We start from the raw sequence: 26,101 nt of genomic DNA, 5'->3' as shown, positions 1-26,101 counted from the left end.
AATTAGGTCATCTAGCTACTATCTAACAATTACAGTGGACTTGTGCGCACACTTCCATTCATTCTTAAGATTACAGTGCCATCACGTGGCCTCACTGTAAAGTTTGATGACAACAAACATGCACCACTCCAGGCAGGCTTTTGGTGCTTTCCTCATTCAAAACATTTTTTAGAATAAATTTCTTCACAGAAAGCGTGATTAGGTATTGGAATAGGCTTCCTAGGGAGGTGTTTAAGGACAGATTGGATGTGGCTCTCAGTGCCGTGGTCTGGTTGACAGGGTGGTGCTGGGTCATGGGATGGACTCCAGGATCTCAGAGGTCTTTTCCAACCTAATTGATGCTGTGATCTCTTTTCCTAAGAGAATCTTCTGATGGAATGATTCCCCCTGCCACAGGCATTATCAGTATTATGCAAACAGCAGCAAGCCACTGTGGTCACTAAGAATGGAATGGAGGCCCATTGGATGCACAGGCAGGGTCACCCTGTCATGATGCAGGCAGGTGCCAAGAGTGCAGCACAGGATTCCAGACCCTGCTCTGCAAGGAGGGCATTTGATGTTCTTGCCCACAGCTTGGATACAAGAATGAAAGTGAAGTGCAAGGTCCTACGCCTGGGCCATGGCAATGCCAGACACAGCTCCAGGGTGGGTGCAGAAGCGACTGAGAGCAGCCCTGTGAAGAAAGACTTGGGGGTGATGGTTGATGAGAAACCCAGCTCACTCCGCTCTTCTCTGGCCACAATTACCACTGTGCAACACCTTTTTGGCTTTCTTTCTTCTTAAATGTATTATCACAGAGGCGTTACTACCATTCCTAATGGGCCCAGTCCCTTTGGAGCTGCCAGGGGTTGGACATGGAGGAAGCTTCCAGCAGCTGCCCAGAGAAGCCACCAGGCCTTGCAAACCCACTACCAACTATCTGAAGGGGCCCTCAGGGAAGCCAGAGAAGGACTTATCCTCAGGAACTGCAGTGACAGGACAAAGAGTAATGGGCACAAATTGAGAGAGGGTAAAATTAGGTTAGATATGGGGAAGAATTTTGTTCCTGTGAGGGCGGTGAGGAGTAGGTTGCCCAAGGACGTTGTGGATGCCCCATCCCTGGCAGTGTCCAACGCCAGGAGAGGGTATAGGGTATTCAGTGGGACGTGTCCCTGCCCACGGATGGGGAGGCTGCGACTAGACGCTCTTTCAGGCCCCTCCCTAGCCGCTATCCCCCGGTGATTCCCCAAGCTCCGCTCCCGTCTCCCCTGCGGCCCGGCGCCCTCAGGAGACGCTCCCCCCGCCCGCCTCCACACGCGAGCTCCCAGCGCCCCCTGCGGGCGGAGCGCGGGCGCGCACCCACGTGGAACTCCCGCCCCGCCCACATCCACCGAGGCCCCGCCCCCTCAGCGCCACCCCGGCCCCGCCTCCCCGTGCAGGCCCCGCCCCGCGCCTGCGCAGTGTCAGCGCCGCCGGTTTCCCGCGCGGGTGAGGGGCGGCGGCGGGGCTGGGCTGTGGGGGTTGGGTTGGCTTGGGGGCGCCGGGCACCCGCCCCGCAGTGACCCGTCCGTGCGGGCCTTGCGCCCCGGGGGGACCGGCCTCCCGTGAGAAAGGGGTCTTCCGGTGGGGAAGGGGCCTCTCAGCTGGCGGCCGGCCAGTCCCCGCCCCACCGCCCCCGTTTGAAGTGGGTGCCGCCGAGGCCGGGCGGCGTGTGCCGGGCCCGGGGCCTGGCGGGGACAGGGACAGAGGTCTGGGCCAGGGGGCTCCGGCGGGAATGTCAGGGTGCTCACTGGGTTTTGCTTCTTAGTTGAAGGATGAGAAGTAGTAAGGATCCGTTTTTTGTGAAGTTCATAAAGTCTTCCGGGAGTTCGGAGTATTTTTCTAAAGCTCTTGAGGTAAGTGGGTTTGGGCACCTCTGTGAGCTTGGTGAACTGGCATGTGATTTCTGTGTCTGAGTTAGCTGCATGTGCCTTACCATAAGCTAACTTCTGTGTGTACACTTGGAAATAAAGCTGTTTCTATAGTAGGGGTGCTTAGTGTGTAATAAAGCTTGTTGAACAAGAACAGTTTTTTTGGAGAACTTTGTGAAATAGTTTCAATTTCAAAACCCGGTGACATGTAGGGAAGGGACATGTAGCCTGGAAGGCCTGGGTGGTGGTCACTCATCTAAGCACAAACTTTGGAAGGACACTGCACTGTTCTATACCTTGGGAGGTTAGTGGGAGCCAGAGGCACCATGTGGCAGGATCAGGTCCTGAAGGCTTCTGTGCCAAATATTTAAGTTAGAATGGTGTGAAGACACAAGGGAATGAGGGGCACACCTCTGCAGTGTTTTAGCCCTTTCTCTGTCAATACCAGTGTTTGCAAGGTAGTTTTGTTGTGAGCTGTTTCAAGGATGTGCACTCTCTATTAATTTTCACAGGATTGCCTCTCTATTAATCATTTGCTAATTAAATAAGTGTTGTTGTATGCATCATTTATCTGCAGTCTATAAAAGAATTCCAGTCAGAAGAACATCTCCAGATCCTTGAAGAAGAAACAGTACTCAATATAAAAGAAAATGATAAATCACTTTACATTTGCGATCCTTTCAGAGGCGTGGGTTTCAGTCATCTCAAAAAGGTATGTCACCCAGCAACTTACTTTGAGCTCTATTCTTTCCTTTTTAGAAGCCCTTGTGTCCATGCTTACATCCTGCATGTTCTGTCCTGCACTGGGTGTAGGCAGTGTGAACTTCATCCTGTATTTAGGGAAGAAGGTGACCAGCAAAGCATGATGATTATTTTCAGATATTTGGAAAAGTAAACAGTATGATTGGTTCTGATTCTGCTGGAGTCCCTGAGCTGGTTCTTACACTATTTATCTCCTGATAAATGTGATTTGATTTGTCTGCAAGAAATTGTCTAGTAGACAAAGATAGGCTAACTGGAATTCTTTGGCCATAGCCATAGCATCAGCTGCTTTTACTGAGGCCAGAAAATCTACAAGGATGGTTCAAAAAAATCCAGAATTGAAAGTGAAAAGAAAACTGTCAGCTACCTGGAGGTGCTAGAGGAAAAGGCGGAGGACAGACCAAGGGCCCTGCCTTCCTCAGAATTCAGGGACAAGGAAAGCCTTCCTGATGCCAGTGTACCCTCTGCTTATTTTCTTTGTGCTTTTCCTGTTCCTGTATTGCAGCTTGGCTGTAGGATTGTTGGCCCACAGGTAGTTCTGTACTGCATGCAGTCGCAGCGGTGTGTCCCCAGGGCTGAGTATCCCGTGTACAACATGACCATGGCCGATGTCACCGTGTCCTGTACCAGCCTGGAGAAGGACGTGAGGGTAAGGCCTTCCCAAGAAGGGATTGTTCAGCTGCTTCTTCTTGATACTTGCTTTGCATGGCTCTTTACTAAGGCAGCAGTCAGAGCATATATATCTCATTGTGCCTGCGTCTAGATCCATCAAGTCTTCTGTAGCTTGTAGACTATGTGTAATTTATTCCTGCATTAATACACCTCAAATATGATTATATAAGTTTACTTTATATTTATTCTGATACCTTTTTTCTAATACTACCTAAAACATCAACCATCTGCAAAATTTTGCTTGTACCGTGTAATTGTCATGTTTTTATTTAGGGTACGTTCAGCTCATCGTAAGTGCAAATAAAATGGAAATTATAGTTATGTTTTTATGGCTTCCATATTTATCTATTTAGTGTTTTTTGAACAGTTTTCAGGGGAAATCATGGACAGTTGCAATCCATGGTTTTCGTGTAAGGTGAACATGACTGTCACATAGGTTCTTTCTTCCCCTGATAATTTTCTCTACTTTTTTTTTTTTTTTTCTCATCCAGGAAGAAGTTCATCAATATGTGCAAATGATGGGTGGATGTGTATACAGAGACCTCAACGTGTCAGTAACTCATCTTATAGCTGGAGAAGTTGGCAGCAAGAAATACTTGGTAGCTGCTTCCCTGAAGAAACCTATTTTGCTTCCCTCTTGGGTTAAGACATTGTGGGATAAGTCTCAGCAAGGGTATGAAAAAAAGAAAACTGATTTTGTTTTGAGTAATGGTAATTCTTATGTACAGAGTAATTTCTTTTCCTGGTTGATTTTACTTGTAGAACAACTACTTTCCCTCTTTGATTCCTGTAGCATAATGAGGTACACTGATGTTAACATGGAAGACTACGCTTGTCCTGTGTTCCTTGGCTGCACTATTTGTGTCACTGGCTTGAGCAGCTCCGACAGGAAAGAAGTGCAGCGCCTCACTGCTGAGCACGGTGGGCAGTACACGGGGCAGCTCAAGATGAATGAGTGCACTCACCTCATAGTTCAAGAGCCAAAAGGTAAAACTGACAGAATAAATGCTGTTTTCACTTCTGGCATTGGAGTAGTGTGAATGTGTGTAAGCACAGGAGCTTGAACTGCCTCTGTGTCTCCTTCAGTGTTGCTTTTACTGCTTGTCTTTAGGGAATCACTGTTGATGGAAAGAGTAACACAGGGCATCTTTGCTTTACTGTAAAGACATGAGAAAGAGAACAAAAGAGGAAAAGAAGCCAGAGATATAGATGATATTTAAAGAAATGAAAAGGGAGAATCCTAGAGGAGATAAAGAAAAAAAAGCAAAACTTTTTTTTTGGGAGAGCAGGATAGGACTTAATTTGTACCATGATTGAAATTGGATTGTGGCCTGATGGTTTTTAACTGATTAGTCTTTGTGCCTTCCAAATTCCCTACTGAGATAAAATGAAAGCTTCTTTTCCTTCCTCTTGGGAAGATGAAAGGATTTTAGTTTTATTGTGAGAAGAAAGGAAGGGTTTTCCTTTTTTCCTTGATTTCCCTGTCTTTGCTTACAGTGAAATATGCTGTGACTTTCTGACCTTTTTTTGTGTGTGTGTGCTTGAAAGCTTTAAAGCCTTTTTCCCTTTTTTGTTTCTTTAATGCCTTGTCATGCCATGAGTTAACCATCCATGAGATTTTTCTACTCTAATTACAGCATAAGTAGCTTATCAACAGTCTGGTATATTATAGTATGTCCATTAAAATCAGTTATTTGGATTTCTAAATTTTCTCAATGTCCAGCCATCTTTCAGCAATCTTTGTTTGATGCTTAAGTCTTTTAATGATTGTGACTTTTTTAAAAAAACTTTGTTTACATCTGGAAGGTCAGAAGTATGAATGTGCCAAAAAGTGGAATGTGCACTGTGTGTCTGTGCAGTGGTTTTCTGACAGCATCAAGAAAGGCTTCTGTCAGGATGAGACCATGTATAAAATAGAGGCTGGATCAAAACTGAGTAATGCACCCAGTACATCAACACCTACAAATGACACTAGCAAGCCTCCTAGTAAGTAAGATATTTTAAAATCTTTTTCAATAAGGTAGGAAATACTTGTGTTAAGGAGGAAGAACTATTTTGAGATGAGTAAGGTGCTTGCTTTTATAGTGCTTTGAAAGTTTGGGTTCTAGATTCAGCTTAAGCTTAAAACATAACAGATTGCTTTTATGCACATTGAGTATTCCAACAACGTGTGTAGACTTAAAGTGCGTGGATGATTGTTAAAAAAGTGAACTTTAGTTAGGGGTACAATTGTCTGCTTTAGAACCAGTGGTGTTTGTCTGTAAGTGCTACAAGAGCACAAGTGTTCATACATTAACAGTTCAAAACAAGTATCTATAATGAATTTAATCTCACAGCAGTTTTAGGGGTGGGGGGAAACAAATAAGTTTTTATTAATCTTTCTCTATTTTACTTTTCTTTATACACTTGTTTTTATTTATTCCATGCTAATAACAGAAGGATAGTTAAAAGTATTTTGTAAGCACACATAGTAGCCTGAAGGATACAGCCAGCTTTAATGTGCATCCACCTGATACTGATTCCTCTTAAATTAGGGTTGATTTCTCTACAATAGAGTCATGTTTAATTTGAAAAGTATTTCTACTAGGTGGCCACAAAACTGGAGGAACAGCTTTGAGAACAAGTCTCATAGACTGCTGTGTCATAGGTGCCATCCTTTAGGATATAGATGTATCAGCACTTTTTCTAGTAAGATATGCTCAGTCTATGTGTAAAGAAACACCTTGGTTTAGCAAAGGTTTTACTTACCTAGTATTTTTTGTTCTTCAAACTTTACATTTCCTTATAGCACCACAAAATCATAAGTGGCAAATTTGTATTTTCTTTAGTGAAGCAATGCAGAGAGCAAAGCCAAATCTAATGCAGCTTTTTAAATTTTACTTTTATTTAAAGATCATACCCTTTCGGACGTCAGCCACATTTCCAACATCAATCTGAGTGGTGTTAATGAAACTGCATGTAGTTCAGCTATGAGCAGCAGACTGGATCCTCCTCCTGATGAGCTGGAAAACTTGGACATGAGTTGTTTTCAAGCCCCTGAAGACTTGTTAGATGGCTGTCGAGTATGTTTAACAGTGTATACTTTGAAATGTTCAGTTATAACAATGTGAAAGCAGCTATGGTGAAGCACTGGCACTTTCTGCTTGAGTAAATTGTTTTCGTGGTCAGCAACAAGTACCAGATTTATTTTGCCTCCACATGCTTGTGTGTGTGTGTCTGCCTATCTGTGTGTGTGAGTATAATTGTATTAAGTATGTAGTAGAATTATAGAAGTTTATATTCATAGGCATCTGTATTTAAACACTAGAGTGAATGGTTTCTAGAATTAGTGGGTTGGTTTGGGTGTTTTTTTTTTTTTGTTTATGCGATTTCAGGGGTTCATTCCAGTAGTAAACATTGAGGCTTTGCTAGATTAATCTGCAGAGATAAATAAATATAAATGCTTAACTTTTTTGCTGCTTCTCAAAAGCTGCAGCACTACTTTCTGTGTTCTGCAGCAGTTGAAACATATTATACCAAAACATTCTACTTTATTTTTTCTTTGTTTTCTTTTAATTTTTTTTTTTTTTTCATTTTTAAGGCTTTATTTGTTGCTCTGTTCTCTTTGTAGATCTATCTCTGTGGCTTCGGTGGCAGGAAGTTGGACAAGATGAGAAGGCTTATTAATTGCGGTGGTGGGGTTCGATTTAATCAACTTAATGAAGATGTTACTCATGTCATTGTGGGGGAAAATAATGATGAGCTGAAACACTTCTTGGACGAGACGACTCACAGGTTGTGATAACTGTATTGCTTAAGGTCTAGTTACACCTCGTTTTCTTTCTCCCACCACCTCTGGGGTCCCTAGCACAGAAAATGCTGTGCCAAATTGTTGGCATGAGTTCAGGGAAAGGCCACCAAGATGGTCAGAGGCATGGAGCACCTCTCCTACAAGGATGGGCTGAGAGAATTAGGTTGAGAAGGCTTTGGGGTGACCTAGTTGTAGCCTTTCAGTAGCTGAAGGGAGCCTGCAAGGGAGATGGAGAGGAACTTTTGGCAAGGACATATAGAGACAGGACAAGGGAGAATAGCCTTAAACTGAAAGAGGGGAGGTTTAGTTTGGATATTAGAAAGAAATTCTTTACTGTGAGGGTGGTGAGGCTTCTCTGGTGCCCAGAGAAGCTGTGGTGGCCCATCCCTCTAAGTGTCCAGGGCCAGGTTGGATGGACTTTTGAGCAACCTACTCTAGTTGAAAGTGTCCCCTGCTCATGGCAGGGGGGTTGGAATGAGATGATCTTTAAGTTTCCTTCCAAACTATTGTATGAGTGTTTGAAATCACATATTCATTTGAAAATATTAACTTGTTCTTGATTTAAATGAGAAGACTTACAGCTAGTGGTAATAAGTATGTCCAAGTGTGCTTTTCAGTACTGTGACTTTGGGTAGCCGTGGGTGGCCTCAGTGAGTAGAAATGCAAGTGTTCTTATTGGTGAAAAGAGGTGTTAACTTGTATTTATTAGTACATTGAGGAGGAAGAACTTGGCAATGCACCAGTGGCAGGTATAATTTATGTTACAGAAATTAATTATGAAATGCTCTGTTCACAGACTGAAAGAATTAAAGTCTTTTAAGGGTTGTAAATTGCCCAAAGCTTGCTTAGTGTTAGAGTTACAGACCGTGTGTGTGTGTATACTGGTTTTTTTTGGTCTGAAACCTGCTGTAACTTGTTTGTATAACATTTTATTTTATAGGCCTCATATAGTGACAGCAAAGTGGTTGCTGGAATCATTTGGTAAAGGTTATCTATGTCCAGTGGAGCACTATATCCCTCTAAACTACCAGCTGCTAGAGAATCCAATTTTAGAGCAACCTGGAATGAAGTCAATTTTCCCCAAAAAAAGCAGTGTCTTGAAGAAAGATCCTGTGAACAGTATGAAGCACCAGAAAGCTGCTGAAGATGACTTCCTCTCTCAATATGCAAATGATTATTCTACACTAGGTATGTTCTAGACTCAGCATACTCTAGAAAGTTTAACTGCTCCTAATTAGCATTTGAGCTTGTAGAATCTGCTTATTAAAAATCTAGTATGTTAACTTCTATTTTGTGTTTCAGAATCCAAATTTAAATAGGCCTATATAGAAGTGTTTTTAAAAAAAACCTGTCTGAAAACAGCACAATCCTGTAATCTCTTCATGAAACTCCTTTGGGTTGTCTTTGATGTTCTTGTCAAACCATTATTATGCATGATTCTTTTTTATTTTTCTTTACCCTTTCAGATGAAGTTGAAAAGCTAACATCCAGAACCTTCAGTGATGTTACTAATTCTACTGCCCAAGGAGAGAATCAGCCTTCTGTCTGTAACGGGTCTTTGGCAGAGTCTTCTGCACCGGCTGAAGGAGGCTTATTTTTCAGGAAGAGGTTTCTTCTTCTGGGTTTTGGTGAAGAGGACGAGTCCTGCATTGCAGATATTATAAAGGAGAATGCTGGGGAAGTTCTGCCACCACAGGGCAGAACCATTGCAGACTATGCTGTGGTACCTTTATTGGGGTGCACCGTGAAGGCAACTGTTGGTGACGTCGTCACAAATACGTGGCTGGTAAGGGAGTTACACTTTCTCAATTCCCAAATAAACAGGTATCTGTATTAGAAAATTGTCTTGTCAGAATGCAGTTATTAATGGCTTAAATATAAAGAAGATACCGAGTTATTAGCCTCATTTCATTTGAAATATGGTTGTTAGTAACTTTAAGTATTGCATAAATTCCTGTGAAGTAAATCTATACAGGCCTTCAGATCATGCACTGAACTGAAACCTCCAGTTTTATGGGAACCTGCAGGGTTGGAACTTTAGTAACTGAAAAGTTCTGAATAATGCTTCAGTATGTCAAACTTTACAAAATAGACATGGTCTAAAAAAATTTGTCTGGTCCAATGGGAAATAATTTCTCTCAGGTGTGATGATGGAAGCAGGATTGCTCATTGTTAAGTCCATAAATGCTTTGGTAGAGTTGCTGAAATCTGGTTAGCTTTGTTACTGTCTGGCTTGATTTACATTTTTATGTCTTTCACTTTCTTGAAGATAACATGCGTGGAACAGCAGGCCCTTCTAGATCTCAAATCCAATCCACTTTTCACACCAGTCCTGGTAATGGAAGGAGCTACTCCTCTGGAAGATTGTGTTCTTTCTTTTAGCCAGTTCACAGGTGCAGAGAGAGACTCCCTTGTTTATCTGGCAGGACTGCTGGGAGCCAGGTACTTCTCCTGTCAGTTTCTCCTTGTTCCTAAAGAGCCAATGTGCTGCTATTATGCATTTCTTCAAATGTACAGATATTGGGGTTAAAGCTCTTTTGAATTCCATTTATTTACAAAACATGGTGCTGAAGCAATGAGACATCACTATGTAGGTCATTCATTTTGCTCTCTTTTAAGGAAATATATATTAACACAGTCTAATTTCTACCAGAATATGCTCAGTTGCTTACTTCCCAGTAACTGAGTCTCAGCAAATTTTTACTCTGCTCTTGAACCAAAGTCAGGTTTTCAGATGTGGCCTTCCAAGTTGCTGTTTGGTTGTCTAGGAAAGGACCATTTCAGTACTATCTGACTCAGCCTGATAAGCGTGGTGAATCCCTTTCACTATCCCAGCTCCTAAGAAATGATGCTCTATTTGCTTAGAGTTCACCAAGATCTTTGAAAAACTTTAAGAAAAACATGTTCAGTCATGACGTGGCAAATTGTGTAGCTTAGAGTAAGTATCATTTGATCTGGTTTGTAGGCTGTTTGAACTAAATTCTTTGTTGATGAGTTCTCAATCCTGGTATCTTTTTGCGAGATTGTGTCCTTGATGATAAGAGAAAAACTGTAATATAAAGAAAACTTGTTCATTTGGAAATGATGCTTGTTGACTCTGGAAGGGAAGCAAGCCTGTCCCATTCATCTTGCCGAAGAATGTTAGGCAAATGTATGATTTGAAAATGGGATATTGCTGGAGGATTGCAGGAGTATGAGAAATATTGTTTCCAACGGTGGTAGAAGCAAAACCTGACTGTGTAACATTTTTGTTCTTGTTGTTTTGCGGGGGGATTTTTGGGGTTTTTTCTTTTCTGCAACTTAGGCTGGAAAGTGCAAAGTGGGTTGCCTTAAATATCTACTTCTATTGGTTCTTTTTTTGTTGCGAGAATACAATTTATAATAGTATAAATGTGCCCTAGGTTAATGTTGTTTATGACTAAATGAATGTTTTATCAATCTAATTGTAGAGTCCAAGAATTTTTTGTGCGGAAAGCCAATGCAAAAAAAGGAATGCTTGCCAGCACCCATCTTGTGGTGAGAGAACCAAATGGCTCCAAGTATGAAGCAGCAAAGAAGTGGAATTTGCCAGCAGTCACTGTAGCTTGGCTTTTGCAGTCTGCAAGGACAGGAAAGAAGGCAGATGAAAGCAAGTTCTTGGTTGAAAATACTGAGTCTGAAGGTTGGTTCTTAGCAAGTTAGGGGATGTGATTGTGCCATTGTAATGTTGGTTCATGATAAAAAAGGCAGGTGTGATGAAATCTTCTTTCCTAACGCCTTCAAAGTATTAGAGTTAAAGGATATTTTTCCAAATATTAAGGTAGAGTTGTAGATTGGTTTGAGTTTGAAGGGACCTTAAAGATCATCTAGTTCCAACCCCTTGCCGTGGACAGGGACACTTTCCATTAGACCAGGTTGTAGACGCAACCATATTTTTTCCTGCTGTTGAGTTGTGATTGCAGAAATGATACTATGTAGTTGCAGCAAATCTGGTGGAGCCAATGGGGTCTTGTGGTTATCAGATTCAAGCTCAGTGTCTCAACTTTGTCCTTTTTGGCACGTATGCTGCTCTGTAGCTTGCGTGGCAATTGATGAGAGATCCGTCTTAGGGCTTCAGACTTGTTAGTCTGCAATGAATTCATGCCCGCTCTTCAGTTCTTCATGGTTGTTGTTTAAATAAGAGTGTGTGGGGTCTGTGTTCAAACAAAATTCCAGTTTTCTTGCTTATGTTTTCTTTGTTTCTTTTAAAGATACAGAGAGCTTCACTACCCAACTTAGCAAGACACCAGCAACTGTTAAATCTCATGATTCAGAACACCTTACTCATCTCCTTGAAGCTGGAAAAAAAGGAACTGTGACTCCCCTTGATATCAACAGGTTCCAGAGTAAAGCTTTCCAAGCTGTAATCTCTCATCATACTGGGAAGACAACTCCTGTTACACAAGGGGGACCACTCCAGAAAGAACCATCTTTAAATCTTGACACACCATCAAAGTTTCTTTCCAATGACAAGGTGTTCAAGCCTTCTTTTGATGTAAAGGTAATTTTTGCAAACTTCTTAGTTCATCTGGCCAGTACTGTTTAAGATGTACATAAACTTAGCACAGAAAGCTGTGCTTTTACCTATTTTTATGCTGTTCACAGACAGACTTCCCCTTTTGGATAAAGCCAGGAAAACTGGAGGGTTTTTTATTTATGTAGTTCAGTTAATGGCCCGTGGACTAAATTTATTGAATAGTATGTGGTGTAATGTCCTTAGTAAAGCTCCTTTGTGCTTATTGCATCATATGCTTGTGTATCCTACACCTCAGACAGTATCCAGTCTATGTTCTTTGCATCTAGAGACTGAAAAATGTGACAAGGCACCTTAAAATTGCTCCAAATATTTTGAAACAAGTGTTTGGATTTTCTGATGAAATGCTGCTTTGATGGCATGTTTTGATGTAATAGCTTTAGAGCAATTACAAATTTATTATTGCACACTGAAAAATGTGTGGAGTTTTGGGTTCAGTGTCTTATTCTGAAGGCCACAGTAGACTAGAAAAGGCAGCAAAAATAACCCTCTGACACTTAGGGAGCATCTGCACTGGAAGAGTTTGTGAATGACTCAGGTGTGCTTTGGAAGAGTTCCACTTCATTTTTAATATTGAAGGCCTTAACTGAGAGATCAATGCATTGAATCCCTGCAGAGTTGTTAGGCTTTTTGGGGAGTTGTTTGTTGGTGGTCTGTTCTGTTGTAGGTGGTTTTCTGTTTTCTTTTTTAATCCATCTGCCCACAATAGACAAAACATGTTGCAAATGTAGAAGAGTCCAGTGTTCTCTTTAGCTGGTTCTGCTTCATGAAGTGAAGGCTCTGATAATGTTCAAAAGCAAGATATTCTAGACCGAAATTTATCTTTTTATGTAAAAAAGAACAGTGTGGAATGATATTTTAAAGGTGCAGATAGAATCACGCAAGGGGCAAGGTGCGAGTATATTGAAGTAGTTGGCTTGGGTTAGGAATACCTGGGTTTGATCGCTGGCTTTTCCACTGAGGGCGGTTCTCAGGGATGGCAGTGAACAGACAGATTAATAAACTGCTGTCTTCTTGCTTGGCTTCTGCAGACTCTAAGATTGGGTTTGCCTTGTACAGCTTTTGTGCAGTGGTACTAGAGTTGCACTTGGTAGCTGTTCCTGTAGTTTACTGTCCTGTATTAGGAGTGTGAAGTTCTACTGTATTTGTAAAATTTGCACTAGAGTGAGAATTTTGTAAGGTGTTCATGAATATCACTCAGTTTCTTTTTTTTTTTTTTTTTTTTTTTTTTTTTTTTTTTTTTTTTTTTTTTTTTTTTGTAGGATGCTCTGGAAGCTCTGGAAACTCCTAGAGGTCCTGAACAAAGAACCAGGAAACTGAGCACACCTCTCTCTGAAGTCATTGGCAGAAACTTGAAACTGGCACTGGCAAGCAGCACAACGCACGCAGCAGCTCTTACTGCCAGCCCTCAGTTGGCTGCTGCACAGCAGGAAGTGGTAGGAAATGTGGGGGTTTAGTTGCTGGAGCATGGCTTTAATTAAGAGAAAGCTCTATCTTTTGTGATTTAAGTTACAAAGGAATTTGTGAATTGTTATTTTTGATCAATTTGAATACAAATTCATATGGTTATGTGTTCTTCAATGACAGTTAAAAGAATGTAAGATAAAGGAATTTCCTTATAGAAGACAAAGAATTTTAAAACCTTTTTCTACTATCTGCACTACTGTCTTGAATATTAATTAGTTGCCTAAGTAACATGGCATATAAATATGTACCAATTTAGACTCTGTAGTATTGGAATGAGATACCACCCTTAAGAAATTCTCAGGTCAGATATTTTGTTCTCGACTAAATTTCAGAGTTCTTTATTAATGCATGTGTCTTCCTGCCTTCCTCTGTGCTTAATAGGAAAAGAAAAGTGAGAGAAAACAAAAAAGGGTAGGAGGAAAGGGAGGATTTATGTGTTGCTTGCCATGTTAGTGCACTGTTTACTGTTGAGGAGGGGCAAGAAAGCTAATGACCTCTGGAAAGGGAAGGCTGCTACTTCTTGTTTTGTAGCTCCTTAGTCTTACTTCTCACTCCTCTACAGTGAAATATTTCAGTAGCATCAGGGTTGATAATTCCTTAATTTCAGTGGTCAGCCTGTGATGAAAGGAGTAGATGATGTTCTAGGGAGACTGGCTGAATCTTTTGTCTTGGCATTTCTTGTGCATGGTATGTTAATAATGCTGGGTTTTGAGCATAGGTAGGGGAACATCAAAAATAGAGAAAGTGTGTTTATCTTATGTTTGTTGTCACTGTATATTGTACTACATGCTTCACTAAATATTAAAGTACTTTTGTTATTGATACAGAAGCCTTCCAATCATGACTCTCCTGTTTTTGTCCCTGCTGCTTGACCAGGAAGAAGAGCCCAAGCCTCTAGCTGATGCTGTTATATATGTTAGTAAAAAACTTAGTAAGAGGCAAAGGGAGCTGAACGCAGTAGCGGCTTCTCTTGGAGCAGACTACAGGTATCAGCCAATACGGTGCCTTCTGAGCTTTTGCACTGATGTAAATTCTAATAACTTTGAATCTTTGTGTCCTAATACATCTTCTGCTACAGCTAAATGTTAGATTTCACCATCCTAAACAACATGACCAGTCATCTACTTGTAATGTGAAATAAGGCCATTTTCCCCTGCCACATCCCCAGTCCCTGTGTTCTTTGTAAATCTATCTCAGAAAAACTGTTTGTCCAGAAGTTTTCTTGAATTGCAGATTTTTTTTTCTCCTTTGGTTTGAAGAAATTTATCTTTTGGATGGTTTAACTGCTTTATATTTTACATTTTGAATCTAATGTGAATTTGTTTATGTTTCTCCCTGGCTCAAAGCAAATTATTTTCTAGATTGTCAGAACGGCTAAGGCAGTGTTCTTAGAAAAGCCTAGGAAAAATAGAATGTCATGAAGAGAAACTACAAACTAACATTTTTGATTTAAGACAGAATTCTGCCTCCACTAAATCTGATTTATATGTTTTGTTACTGACTTTTATATAAGTGTTATTCATGGTATGAAGAAGGTTACCCTTATTTTGGTAGTACCTTAGAAATGCTGAAGATACTCAGATTAGATAGCAAATACTTGTTTTTTTCTGTTTAGAAATTAATAGTCCTCATTTTTGTTTATTTGAGCTTCAAGGATCATCAGTATTTCACTTGCAGTTCAATGAGAACTTTTGTTTTAAGAACAAAAAAAAGCCCTTATCCTGGATCACATGTTCTTATCAGAAACTGTTTTAAAATTCCACTTAAATAAAAACAAAACATAAATCAAAACCCCTACTTTCCGTATGTTCATCCTATTTAGTTTTATTTTCTTCAGGAATGCTTTCAAAACACGTTGAAGTTGTGCTATCATGAAACTGAATGCTGTCTTTTTCTGGCAAAGAAAGTGGGCTCATTTACTGAGGCATAACAAAATAGGCAAAACTACTTTAACTTGAACAAGAGACAGGACAATTTCTGAGCTGAATCTATGATAATTTTTGATAGAAATTCCATCTTCAAGTTGTGTTTTGTTCTCTTTTCCAGATGGTGCTTTGATGAAACGGTAACACACTTCATCTATAAGGGAGGACAGAATGATAACAATAAGGAGTACAAATCTGTTAAAGAACGGGGTATACATATAGTTTCAGAACATTGGCTTTTAGAGGTATGAAGCTTGTTTTGTTCCCTATTTAAAACTAAAGGGAAATAGAGACTTAAAACCAGTTATATGGCAGTGGATTTTCTGTATGCATTTATACTAAACATCTATAAGGACTGATGGTTTGCATCCTGCTTTGAATTAATAATCTTTTCACTGATGTACATTTACCTTGTTCTTCATAAGGAGAAAATAAATTCTCTTCCACTGAACACTTCTGCTACATTTTTCCCAGAATGGCAACCACGTTTTTTCCCCTTGTGCAAAGTACTTCTTTTGACAGTGTTTTTATTGTACTTTTCTTATGTTTAGGTGTGAAATGAATCTCAATCAATTCCTTATCTTTCTCTTATTGACTGATGTTGTTACAGAGTGCCCGAGAATGTAAACGGCTTCCTGAATCTCTCTTTCCTCACACTTACAATCCCAAAATGAGCCTGGACATCAGTACAGTTCAAGATACCAGGCTCTCCTCCTCTTTCAGTAAACCTCTTTCAACTGGAAAACCAGCAGAGGGAAATGAGGTATGACGTGATAAGAATGCGTGTTCCATGAATTCAGTTAATAGTTTTATTAATATAGTGATAAAAACATTGCTACTAATTCAGCAATGTCCTGAATCAGCTTTAGCTAGTGATTAATGGTAGCTATTGCAGGTATTCCTTAAAGTTTTTCTTCATTTGTATTACTGATTTTCTACGGTGAGGGAGGAAAACACAGGTATTTCAGGATTTGGAAAGGTAGATGTCTTTTCTTTTAGGTAATGAGATGCAAGGTGTGAACTTGCTTTAGCAGACATTAAGACTGCAGAATAGGAATTGTCACCCATGCTACTGTTCACTGTTCTTCTGCCATTGCAGTAGCAGAAAGGTTAGATTTACTCTAAGGCAAGATTAATGATCTTCAGAATTTATACAAGTGTCAAACATGTTTAAAAAGGAAAAAAAACAATTGGTGTTTGACAAATCTATGTCTTCATTGGTTTTAGATTATTCCAGAGGATGAAGATGATGCTGAAGATGATGTAACTACTGACCAAATAAAGGAAACAATCACTGTAGGGGAAGAACAAATTGTAGCAAGTGAATCCAAAGGAGGTAAATATAAATCGGTGTTTTCAGAATATTTATGGACTATCAAGCTATCGATATCAGTCTTTGCAGTTCCAGGTGCTGAATGCTGAGATCTGGAAACTTTAGGTAGCATATTAATATACTGGTCAAGTACTGCTAGCTTTTATTGCTGCTGAATGCCAGAAAAGGGTTTTTCTCTCTATTTTAAAGATCTTGACAGCCCACAAGAAAATCATAATCATTCATTGGAAGATACTTAAATGCCATTTCTTTGCTTTTAAAACACTGAAGTTCATCCTTAATGTGATGGATTTTTGTTTTGGAGTATATGTTACGTAAATAAATGTGTTATGGAAGAATTGTGGATCTAAGATTGTGTGAGGAGATTCAGGAATGAGCCGAGTGAGGTTTCTCCTTTTGTCTAAGAAGAGGTGACTTTAAGCATACATAGTTTTTCTTGATACTCAAGTACTTTTCCTCTTTTTAATGTATAGTCTTTGTCCTGGTGGAGGAGGGAGGTTGACTGGAATTTCAGTTTTTACTGAAACAGTGACCAGTTGTTCACTGTTTTCCACTTGTTACAGTATAAGAGTTGTGATATTTTGAATTCTGTTTCTTCTCTTAAGTTTTAACCCAAGCACTAGAAATGAGAGAGAACTTCCAAAAGCAGCTGCAGGAGCTCATGACTGCCACGTCACTAGTGAAGCCACAAGGGCAAAGAGGATCCCTTTCCAGGAGCAGCTTTGATGGTTCTCCAGCCACTCCTGATAGCACACGGTCTGTGCGAAATGGCCGCAGCAGGGTCTTGGAAGCCCTAAGGTATGGATTTGTATTTAAATGTATGTTGTTTTGTCCTTGCATGTATTTAGACATTCACTGAAATTTGAATAGGTCTCCAGGGTTTTCAGATGTGTTGTCTGTTTCTACTGTTGTGCTTGAGTTGCTTCTCCTGCAATTCAGAATCTTTAACTGGATGTGCTAGGTAAAGTCAAAATGTTGTCTGAATCCATAGGGGCTATCTTTTCTTTTTTTTTCAAGTCCAGAATAGTATGATTGGTTTTAATGTTCAGGTTTTGAACTGGCTTATTTTCCTTGTCTTCAGATTCCTTAGTATTCTTAAAGATTTTGAAGTAAGTGTGTATGAATGCTTATATAGGTTTTATAAAGAAGAGGTCGGCATTCCTGCAAAGCACCTCTGTGCATGTTTCTTCTCTTTTATTTTTCTTTTCTCTCCAAATGGAGAATAGGATTTGAACTCCATCAACACTGATGTATAATAAGACAGTAATGGAACCCTTGCAAAATTATTCATTTAGCTTGCTGCTTATTTGCAAATAAACAGGCTTAATAAAGAGTAAGGTACACTGATTTTATAATAACTTATTAATAATATATCTACTGGTATTTTGGGTGCCCATTTTCAGCCATGCTGACACTTATATTCATAAAGCCAGGGTGCTAGAAATTTTCCCCTTTCCCAGCCATGATTTCTAATACTGAGGTCACTTGGGTGCTGCAGTTGATGTGATCATTAACACATTGCCTTCTAGAATGGAAGTCTCCTGTACAATGAGTCTGTAAGGTATCTGTGGTTTTTCCCTTAGGCAATCCCGACAGTCAGTGTCAGATATAAACACCGAGCCATCCCAGAGTGAGCAGATCATTTGGGATGATCCTACTGCGAGGGAAGAGAGAGCAAGGCTTGTCAGCAACCTTCAGTGGCCTAATAGTCCTTCTCAGTACCTTGAACAAGGTCAGAGTAACACCACTAAGAACATGGATGAGTCTGCCCTCAGAGGATCTGTACCTGATGCAGAGATGGCTGGTATAGGTAAAATTAGAAATGCAATATCCTTGTTCTGTGCAACTGCATCTGTTTGGTCTTTGGGACTTTTAAAATACAGTAGCATTTGAGTTCTACTTAAAAAAAAAGTGAGCATTGGTGGCATTTCTCAAATGCCAAAAATATGATTTCACATCTTTGAGCTCCAGTATGTGTTGCTGTTTTTTAAAGAGAATCCTTCCCATTCGTTTGTGGTCAAATACCAAGACAGTGCTTGTCTAAAAATAGACTGCTGGGGCTCCAAAAAACGACAACAACTTGAAAAACTTCATTAAATTTTCCAAGTTGTTTTGGTTTTTTCTTTTTTTGAACCACAGCTGGTTTCCAGGTAACCCCTCAGGCAAGTATAGTGGAATTCAAACAGGAATACCATGAGCAAAATCTTTTCCATTGTAGTGGAAATATTTATAGGTGAAAAATTGGGGTACACGATTAACTCACGGACTCAAAAAACCAAGATCTGTCAAGTTGCTGATGAATATGCTTGGGTCAGGATTTGGTAAAGATACTTTAGTTATGTTCCCTGTTGTTCTTGAAGTCTAAAGTCTGTTGCTAGAACTAAAGAAGCAACATTCCTTTTCTGCCAAAAACAGATGTTTTTTCATCTGTTTTGCTTTCTTTCTGTTCTGAGATAGTGGAATCCTTTCTTTTTCTCTCCTTGCTGCCACCAACTCCTTCCCTCAACCTACTTGTAGAGTTTCTTTGGCAGCAGTCTTCCTGAAACCTGACCTTGTCCTAGAGGAGGTTGAAAAAAATTAGATAATTCCATTCAAGTGATTTTTGATTCAACCAAATCAGGGCAGTTTAACCAAAGAAATCTGGTCATTTGATGTTTTCAGGTGTTTTTTTTAAAGCAAGACATGATTGCAATATTCTCTTGGTGGTTTGTGGTATAAGGAAGAGCATCTTTGTGAGTGGCAGATGAAATATAACTGTACATGTTGTAGCAGCAATTGGGAGGATTTTTTATTTTTAATATAGCTTTTACTTTATACATAATTATATCCTGCCAAATGCAAGTCATGCAACACCACTTTACTTTCACAGCTGTTCCTGAGGCTGGGGATGGAGATGTGACTGAAGGTCTGAAGAATCCCATATGTAGAGATCCTGAAACGCCAATTAAGGATAACTTGATTCCTACTCCACAAGCCCCCAGCATTGCTTTCCCCCTGGCTAACCCTCCTGTGGCACCAGAGCCCAAAGAAAAGGTTTGTCCAATGGAAAAATATTTATGATGATTGTTGTTCTGAGAGATGCAGTAATACTTTAAAAATTTTTGAATTTGATGATAAATATAAAATGTGCAGATCTGCATTTAAAACCTTGAGGTGGATTACTTTTGTGCAGCATCCATTCTAGTCTCTTTTTTCTATTCTTTTCAATACTCCCCCTTCCTCTGAGATTTTGAACAAATAGCATTTGCTCAAAAAAATAAGGCTTGTTTGTTTAGACAAATAAAGCTTTTTGTCCCATTGCTTAATGCTGGAATGCTAAGGCAGGCTTTGGAGTGAAGAATTACTACATGTACTACTTGGAACTCCTCCAGCCATCTTAGGATAATGGAAAAAAATTTAGGCTTTTGTTTCTTTGGTGCTATCTGGAAATCTGTGTTTAGGTACAAATGGGAAATTATTTTTCTGCCAAAACCTGGTTTAAAATTCTATTTTATTGTGAACTTGGAAAGGGAAGGGAAAATGAGCTTATAGTCTCACCTGCAGTGTGTCACTTGATGCTCAAAGTTCCAGCAGCTTTGTGTCTTCAGAGGCATAACGTGTCATGTTAGTGGAAAGGCCCTCAAAGAATATAGTATTCCTACTTGATAGAAAGGGAATGAACGAGGCAGTGTGATAGATCAGTGCTAATTTCTTCATGTGTTCAACCTGGCATTCCATGGATGTGAATGAAGGATTACTTGTTATGACAGATTAGTTCAGCTGTGCCCTGAAGAAAAGGGGAAGCAAGAGTTCAAGCAGGAGCCTAAGGATAATTTGATAAGATCCAAGCTTTTTGGCAAGTGACCAACAGATTTGGTTCTGCTTTTCCCAGCTAAAAGAAAACTTTAATATATAAATAATACAGAATATTTGGCAGAGAAATAGTCAGCTGCCAAACTAATCTTTCTGTCATATTTTCAAAATCTGTTACTGTATTTCTAGGTTGTTACTGAAGATGAGAAGGCTGATGAAGAAACAAAAAAACTCCGTAAATTTCAGCTGTCTTCTCTTAATCCTCAAGAACGAATTGATTACTGCCATCTGATTGAGGAATTAGGTACCAGATATTTGTGAAATGCAAAGAATTGTATGTGTCTGCTCAGCTGTGGCTTGTTGGGAAAAAGAAAGGGCTTCTGTTCGTGACTCATCAGATTTGAGGTCTCAAATTTGTGGCTTTCTGTGCTTGTGAGCAATTCTTTGGACATAGTATTACTATTATGCGAGCGATCAGCTTTGCCATAAAACAGCAATGGTTTTGTCTTCTGATAGTTTTCTTTTAACTGTCTTTACAACAGCCTCATTCTTTACTGCTGGGAGTGCCCAGGATGGGCTCTCTTCTGGTGTCTCTCATTGCTGTGTTGCTGTGGTATTTTACAGAACTGCTCTTTTCTGGCTGTTCTCCGTCCCTAGCAGCTTCTGCCTGTGTCATTTCAATGATAATACTCTCAATGTAAATTTGAGCTGTGTTTTCATCTGAATTCAAATAATTCCCATGTTGAGTCGATCCTTTCTGTGTGCAGCATGACACTTAGATAATTTGAATCTAATTCATTCCTCAATTCAAGGTGGAACAGTACTTGAGAAACAGTACTTTGATCCGAGTTGCACACACATTATTGTGGGACATCCTCTTCGGAATGAAAAATTCTTGGCCTCGATGGCAGCTGGGAAGTGGGTGCTTCATCGTTCCTACCTGGAGGCGTGTAGAGGAGCTGGCTGCTTTGTTCAGGCATGTCACCCTATCACTAGCACATGAGTGTGTTTTACTGCTTTGCATTTATTTTTTGTTTTGCACTACTAGAAAAGACAACTTCTCGAAATCAATTGCTAGTTTAGAGTGCCTAAGCCATGGGAGTTTTAGAGAACCCGAAATCTGAGTTTTTGGCTAGCTTTGTCTGGCCAGCTTTGTCTAGTCCTGCACCAAACTTCTGATATAAAATAGATTAAATGCCCATGCTTTTTATAATTGCTTCTTAAAATTGAGTCTTTGAATACCTTTTGGTAAATTCTCACTATTATCAGCTAAATTTACATGGCTCTTGTTAAACCAGGAATAAAATCTTGATTCTTTCAATAAATGAACATACATGATTTTTTTAAAATAATTTGATTCTATAACCATGTACATAAGTATTTTTGAACTCTACCTCTTCTGATGCCTTCCTAACTGTTAATTTTGCAGTTCTCTTGGGTCAAAGAGTTCTTCTACATTGACCAGGCTAACTTTAAAGAAATGCCTGTAGACTGCTTCATATCCTTTTAAGTATTAAAACTAACTTCCATTTGTTTTGGAAGACACTGCAGAAATATAATCAGTGGTATCCAGTGGAGTGAGTTGCTTTGTCCTGCTGTTGAATTCTCTTGTAGATGTAACTGCAAGAGGAATCACGTGTACAAGACTTGATGTCACAGAAAACATGAGTTAATTTAGATAAATGCGTGCAATTAAGAGCCATATCTCTCATTTGACCTAGAGCTATTTTGCCTAGTTAAAATCCATATATAACTAGAGTGAGATGGGATTTGTTTCAGGGGTTTTTATTTTCTGTTTGGTGTGGGGTTTTGAAATCTATTTTTCTACTGGTAAAGTTGCAGGACTGCTTTGTAATTCAAGCTCATGGTTGTTTCAGGAAGAAGACTATGAGTGGGGAAGTAAGTCCGTACTTAATGTTTTGTCTGGAATCAATGTAAACCAGAAGAAACTAGCACTGGCAGCCATGAGGTGGAGGAAAAAAATTCATAAAGGGACGCAAGAAACTGGTATTGTTGAGGTATGTAAATACTCTTGTAATGTAAACTGTACAATGGGGATGGACAGGACAGGGATTGTAATCAAGAAACTAAAAACTTCACTCTCAGGGGAAGGTAACCTGTCTTGTTATCAAGAACAAAAAGTCTTGGCTTGATATATTCTAGTTAAGTAATTTTGTTTTTTAAAAATGTTTCTGTGATGGTATATTATAAGTCTTGGTCTCCTCTGAGCCAGTGTTCATGTTTTGCAAGGCTGGAATGTGGCTACTTATGTATGTAAATATCCCTCAGCCAGGAAGTTGCTGTTTATTTTTCAGAGCTCTGACCGGAGAGCTAACCTAACTCAGCTCTACTAGGAAACCAAAACTGGTTACTGGTTTCATAGTCTTTCAGTGAGGTTTTTGGAAGTGAGACTTGAACTCCCTAAAGCCTTTCAACTCCTCTCAAATTGGGCACTGCAGTTGAGCATTCATTGAAAGGTGATGTTTCAATTATGTCAGGTGAAATCTAGTGTCTGTTTTGCAGTAACCTTTTTAAAAGGAACGCTTGTAACAAATCCTCCAGGCCCTTGTGGAAACCACACTGAGTGTTTGTAGGAAGCAACCAGTTGGCCCTCTGTGCTGTTACTGTAATCAAGTGCATGCTGGGGGAACAGAGAAGAATGTTTCCAAGTAACTGGGTTTTTTTTAAGATAAATTTCTTGCAGTGTGTGGTGTTCTGGAAAGCATGCTCTCTACAAGGGTCTTTCATTAGAGGGGCTGGGTGGCAAGCTGCTGATTGTGGCCCAATACCTGAATGTTCTGTGGATTTTTTTTTCTGGCATGCATACTTAAAGGCAAAACTAGCTAATTGCAGGTCTTCACCTGATGGATATTCTCAAAATGGATAAATTATAGACCCATTAAATCTTCTTTCTTTTTAAGTACCAGTATACTTTTGACTGAATTGTCATTTATCTAGGGAGCTTTCAGTGGCTGGAAAGTGATCCTGAATGTTGATCAAACCAAGGAAGCAGGATTCAGGCGCCTTCTTCAGTCAGGAGGAGCAAAAGTATGTAGTTGTTTGAAAAAAATAATTAAATACATATATGTTTGTTTAATTACTTTTTTCTTTCTGTTTAACTTTGTGCTGGGCATTTTTTCACGTGAGTAAAAGGTCTTAGTGAATAAAATTGCTTATACAGGGTAGCTGAGACATGGTCAAAGGGTGGGAGGAAAAAGCTTTGTCATCTACACTTTGCAAGTGGTCAGGCAGAGCAGCTTGTCTGAGGTTACACAAGTCAGTAGTGCTAGTGGGAATTGAGGATAGAATTTCTGTGCCCTGCTCTGATGGCAAGGATCACCCTTTTGGACACGTATGTGATGGTACAGAATGCAGCTGTGAATGGTATTTGATTGCCCACTGGCTTCTGTTTGATGAGTGAAATTAGAGGGCATGAACTGCATTTGTCTTGGGGAAGAAACATAACTAAACTTTTGTGGGTCATGTTTTGTCTGTAGGTGTTTTCTGGCCATTCTGCACCTCTCTTTAAAGAAGCAACTCACCTCTTTGCTGACTTCAGCAAGCTGAAGCCAGATGACTCCAGGGTGAACGTGGCAGAGGCGGCAGCCCAGGGAGTGAACTGTCTCAAACCCGAGTACATCGCTGACTACCTCATCCAGGTGGGCACACCCGGGGCTCCCCACCTGCCACACTGCCCCAGACCTCTGCACAGGACAGCTGCTCCACCGGTCACGGGCCCCTTTTGCCAGGAATTGTGGCCACACAGTGCCTGTGCTGAGAGCTTTTATCTGTGGCCTCAAATTTATGCTCTAACATGACTTGTTGTGGTGCTGGCAGTGGGATCTCTTGCAGGGTGGGGAGCTGCTCACAAAATGTATTTAAAATGTAGGTGTGTGATGTTTGTTTTGTTATTTTCAGTTTTAGACAACTAATGAGCTGTTTCTGTTCTCTCAGAAGCTGCTCTTCTTAAGTTGACCCATTCTTTTTTTCTTTCTTTACTGAAGGATCCACCTCCCCCTATGGACTCTTACTATCTGCCAGAAGCTGAGTCTTGTCTTCAGAATAACTCAGATCTTGGAATCGGATTATCCCAAAAAAGAAAAGCATTGGAAGAAATGAGCAGAGTCAAGCGATCCAGAATACACTAAGCATATCCTCTGTTCTTAATGTCTACATTTTTAAATTAATATTTATATTTTTTCATTCTTGCCAAAAAAATTAAAAGCTTTGAGTTTCACTTCTAACTTGTCCTGAGATTGAAATAAACTAGCAGTAATGCTTGTAAGATTGCTTCGGTTACCAGTAGCATAAAAATATGGCAAGAATTAATCCAAAACTTACTTCAACATGTCCAAGGTATCCCATCACTAGAATAGTGATTTTGTCTGTGGACACAGTTGTATAAATAATTTGTAAAATGCTTATCATATCTTTTATCTATTTGTTGTGGAGAAAATACCAATTGATGAGAATTCCATTGCATCTCCCATATAGTAATGGACTTAGATTTTTACATTAATTTTTCATCTTTCGGTATTTTCTGTTGGAAGAGGGAAACTGGACAAAAGGAACTGGCTTGTGAATTTTTGTACTAATAGAGGGTGTAATAAATTATTTCTATAGATTACAGGTGCTGTTGCTGCCATCCTGAGTGCTAATGAATCTGCTCAGCAGTTGTATACACAATTCTGTTATGCAAGAGATGGAGTTTGTCTTGACTATGCTCCCTGTTTGAATCTGTGACAGGAACCACAGCCAGACAAAGACTTCAGTTTCTGGCAGCTGGAAATGTTATTAGACAGCTACAATATTTTACCAAGTCTTTGACCTTTTCAGTAACAGTAGAGTCTGGGTCTGTATTTACTGAACTTCATGTATGTGAGTGCACTGTGCTTGTCTGGACAGAAGTGTTCTCATGAAACCTGAAGAGCTGCATTTAAGCAGCAGGAATTACTACAGCCTGTTTGAACAGAAAAGCACAGCATCCAGTTGCACAGGATCAGTGGAGCTGTCTGGAAAAATACATGTAACACTGAAGCCTATTTAATTGTACCTCTTTTTTTTGTTGTTTTGAAGGCAAGAGTGTATTTTATGTTTTAGCTGCTGAATACTGTTTTCTAGAAAGGGTTTGCATCAGTGTTTGTTGTAGATCCAAGACTGAGCTGCAAGCATTTAAGCCCTGTGCAACCTGGAGAGTCACTCTGGGCTGAGCAGAACTAACCTTGTGCTGCTTGGGGAAGGGACAAGGCACCTGAGCCATGGTGTCTCCAGGTGAGAGAGAACAGGAAAGCAGCTTGTCTTTATGTGCAAGGCTATACTTTGTGCTTCTGATTTCCTGCTTTTGTGCAGTGGATCTTTTGTCAGTGAGCTCTGCAACCTGCTGTCAGGATGACCTGAAAGAATTGTCAGGAAGGATTGCGAATGAATGTGGGGGATATGATTCTTTTAAAGAAGTGAAATCTGTGCCCCTGTCACTGGGGGATTGGCTGTGACAAGACTGCTATGTTGAGCTGCAGTGACTACAGTCTTAGCACCTCCTTTGTTTTTTTTTTTTTTTGGTTTGGTTTGGTTTGGTTTGGGGTTTTTTTGGTTTTTTGTTTTTTTTTTTTTTTCAGAACAGCTTGATGGTTTTTGGTATTTGTGGACATCAAACATCTCCAATTTTTCCCAAGTCTGCATACTGAAAATAATGCTGCTGTTAATGCCTTACATCAGATTTTGAATTAACTTTAACTTTGAATTAACTGTGTATCTCACTGTTCTACCTCCGTCTGAAGTGCTGCTTTGCATTCCAGGCATTTGAAAGAGGTGTGAGTATTTTACCAGGCATGACCTAAGGTTCCTGTGACTTTTTCTTCCCAGAAGCTGCTGTGGAAGGGTAGTGTTGGTATTCTCACTTAATAGATAAAAATCCACTCC

General features: G+C 39.9%; 1 protein-coding gene across 2 annotated transcripts; it reads left to right on the top strand.

Annotated features, from left to right (window-relative positions):
- Nucleotides 1-1,441: 1,441 nt before the first annotated feature.
- On the top strand, nucleotides 1,442-24,485 carry TOPBP1 (DNA topoisomerase II binding protein 1). Of its 2 annotated transcripts, none has more exons than XM_083868293.1 (28): nucleotides 1,442-1,467; nucleotides 1,787-1,874; nucleotides 2,467-2,601; nucleotides 3,157-3,300; nucleotides 3,815-3,996; nucleotides 4,117-4,310; nucleotides 5,130-5,309; nucleotides 6,216-6,385; nucleotides 6,934-7,097; nucleotides 8,054-8,301; nucleotides 8,580-8,899; nucleotides 9,383-9,555; nucleotides 10,563-10,774; nucleotides 11,343-11,632; nucleotides 12,928-13,101; nucleotides 14,009-14,118; nucleotides 15,179-15,302; nucleotides 15,668-15,820; nucleotides 16,285-16,393; nucleotides 16,996-17,188; nucleotides 17,974-18,122; nucleotides 19,260-19,423; nucleotides 20,372-20,486; nucleotides 20,995-21,158; nucleotides 22,060-22,200; nucleotides 23,141-23,230; nucleotides 23,680-23,841; nucleotides 24,187-24,485. In XM_083868293.1, exons 2-28 carry the CDS (start codon nucleotides 1,794-1,796, stop codon nucleotides 24,328-24,330), a joined length of 4,485 nt encoding a protein of 1,494 aa, XP_083724419.1. In that variant the 5' UTR covers nucleotides 1,442-1,467; nucleotides 1,787-1,793; the 3' UTR covers nucleotides 24,331-24,485. The 2 variants fall into 2 exon arrangements, with proteins under 2 accessions (XP_083724419.1, XP_083724418.1); XM_083868292.1 differs by having other exon boundaries at nucleotides 17,974-18,200.
- Nucleotides 24,486-26,101: the final 1,616 nt, after the last annotated feature.

This window comes from Zosterops lateralis, assembly GCF_965231275.1.
Source record: "Zosterops lateralis genome assembly, chromosome: 1".
Classification (NCBI taxonomy): Eukaryota; Metazoa; Chordata; class Aves; order Passeriformes; family Zosteropidae; genus Zosterops; species Zosterops lateralis.
Note: the sequence above shows the minus strand (reverse complement) of the source record. Positions and strands in the feature narration are given on the sequence as shown.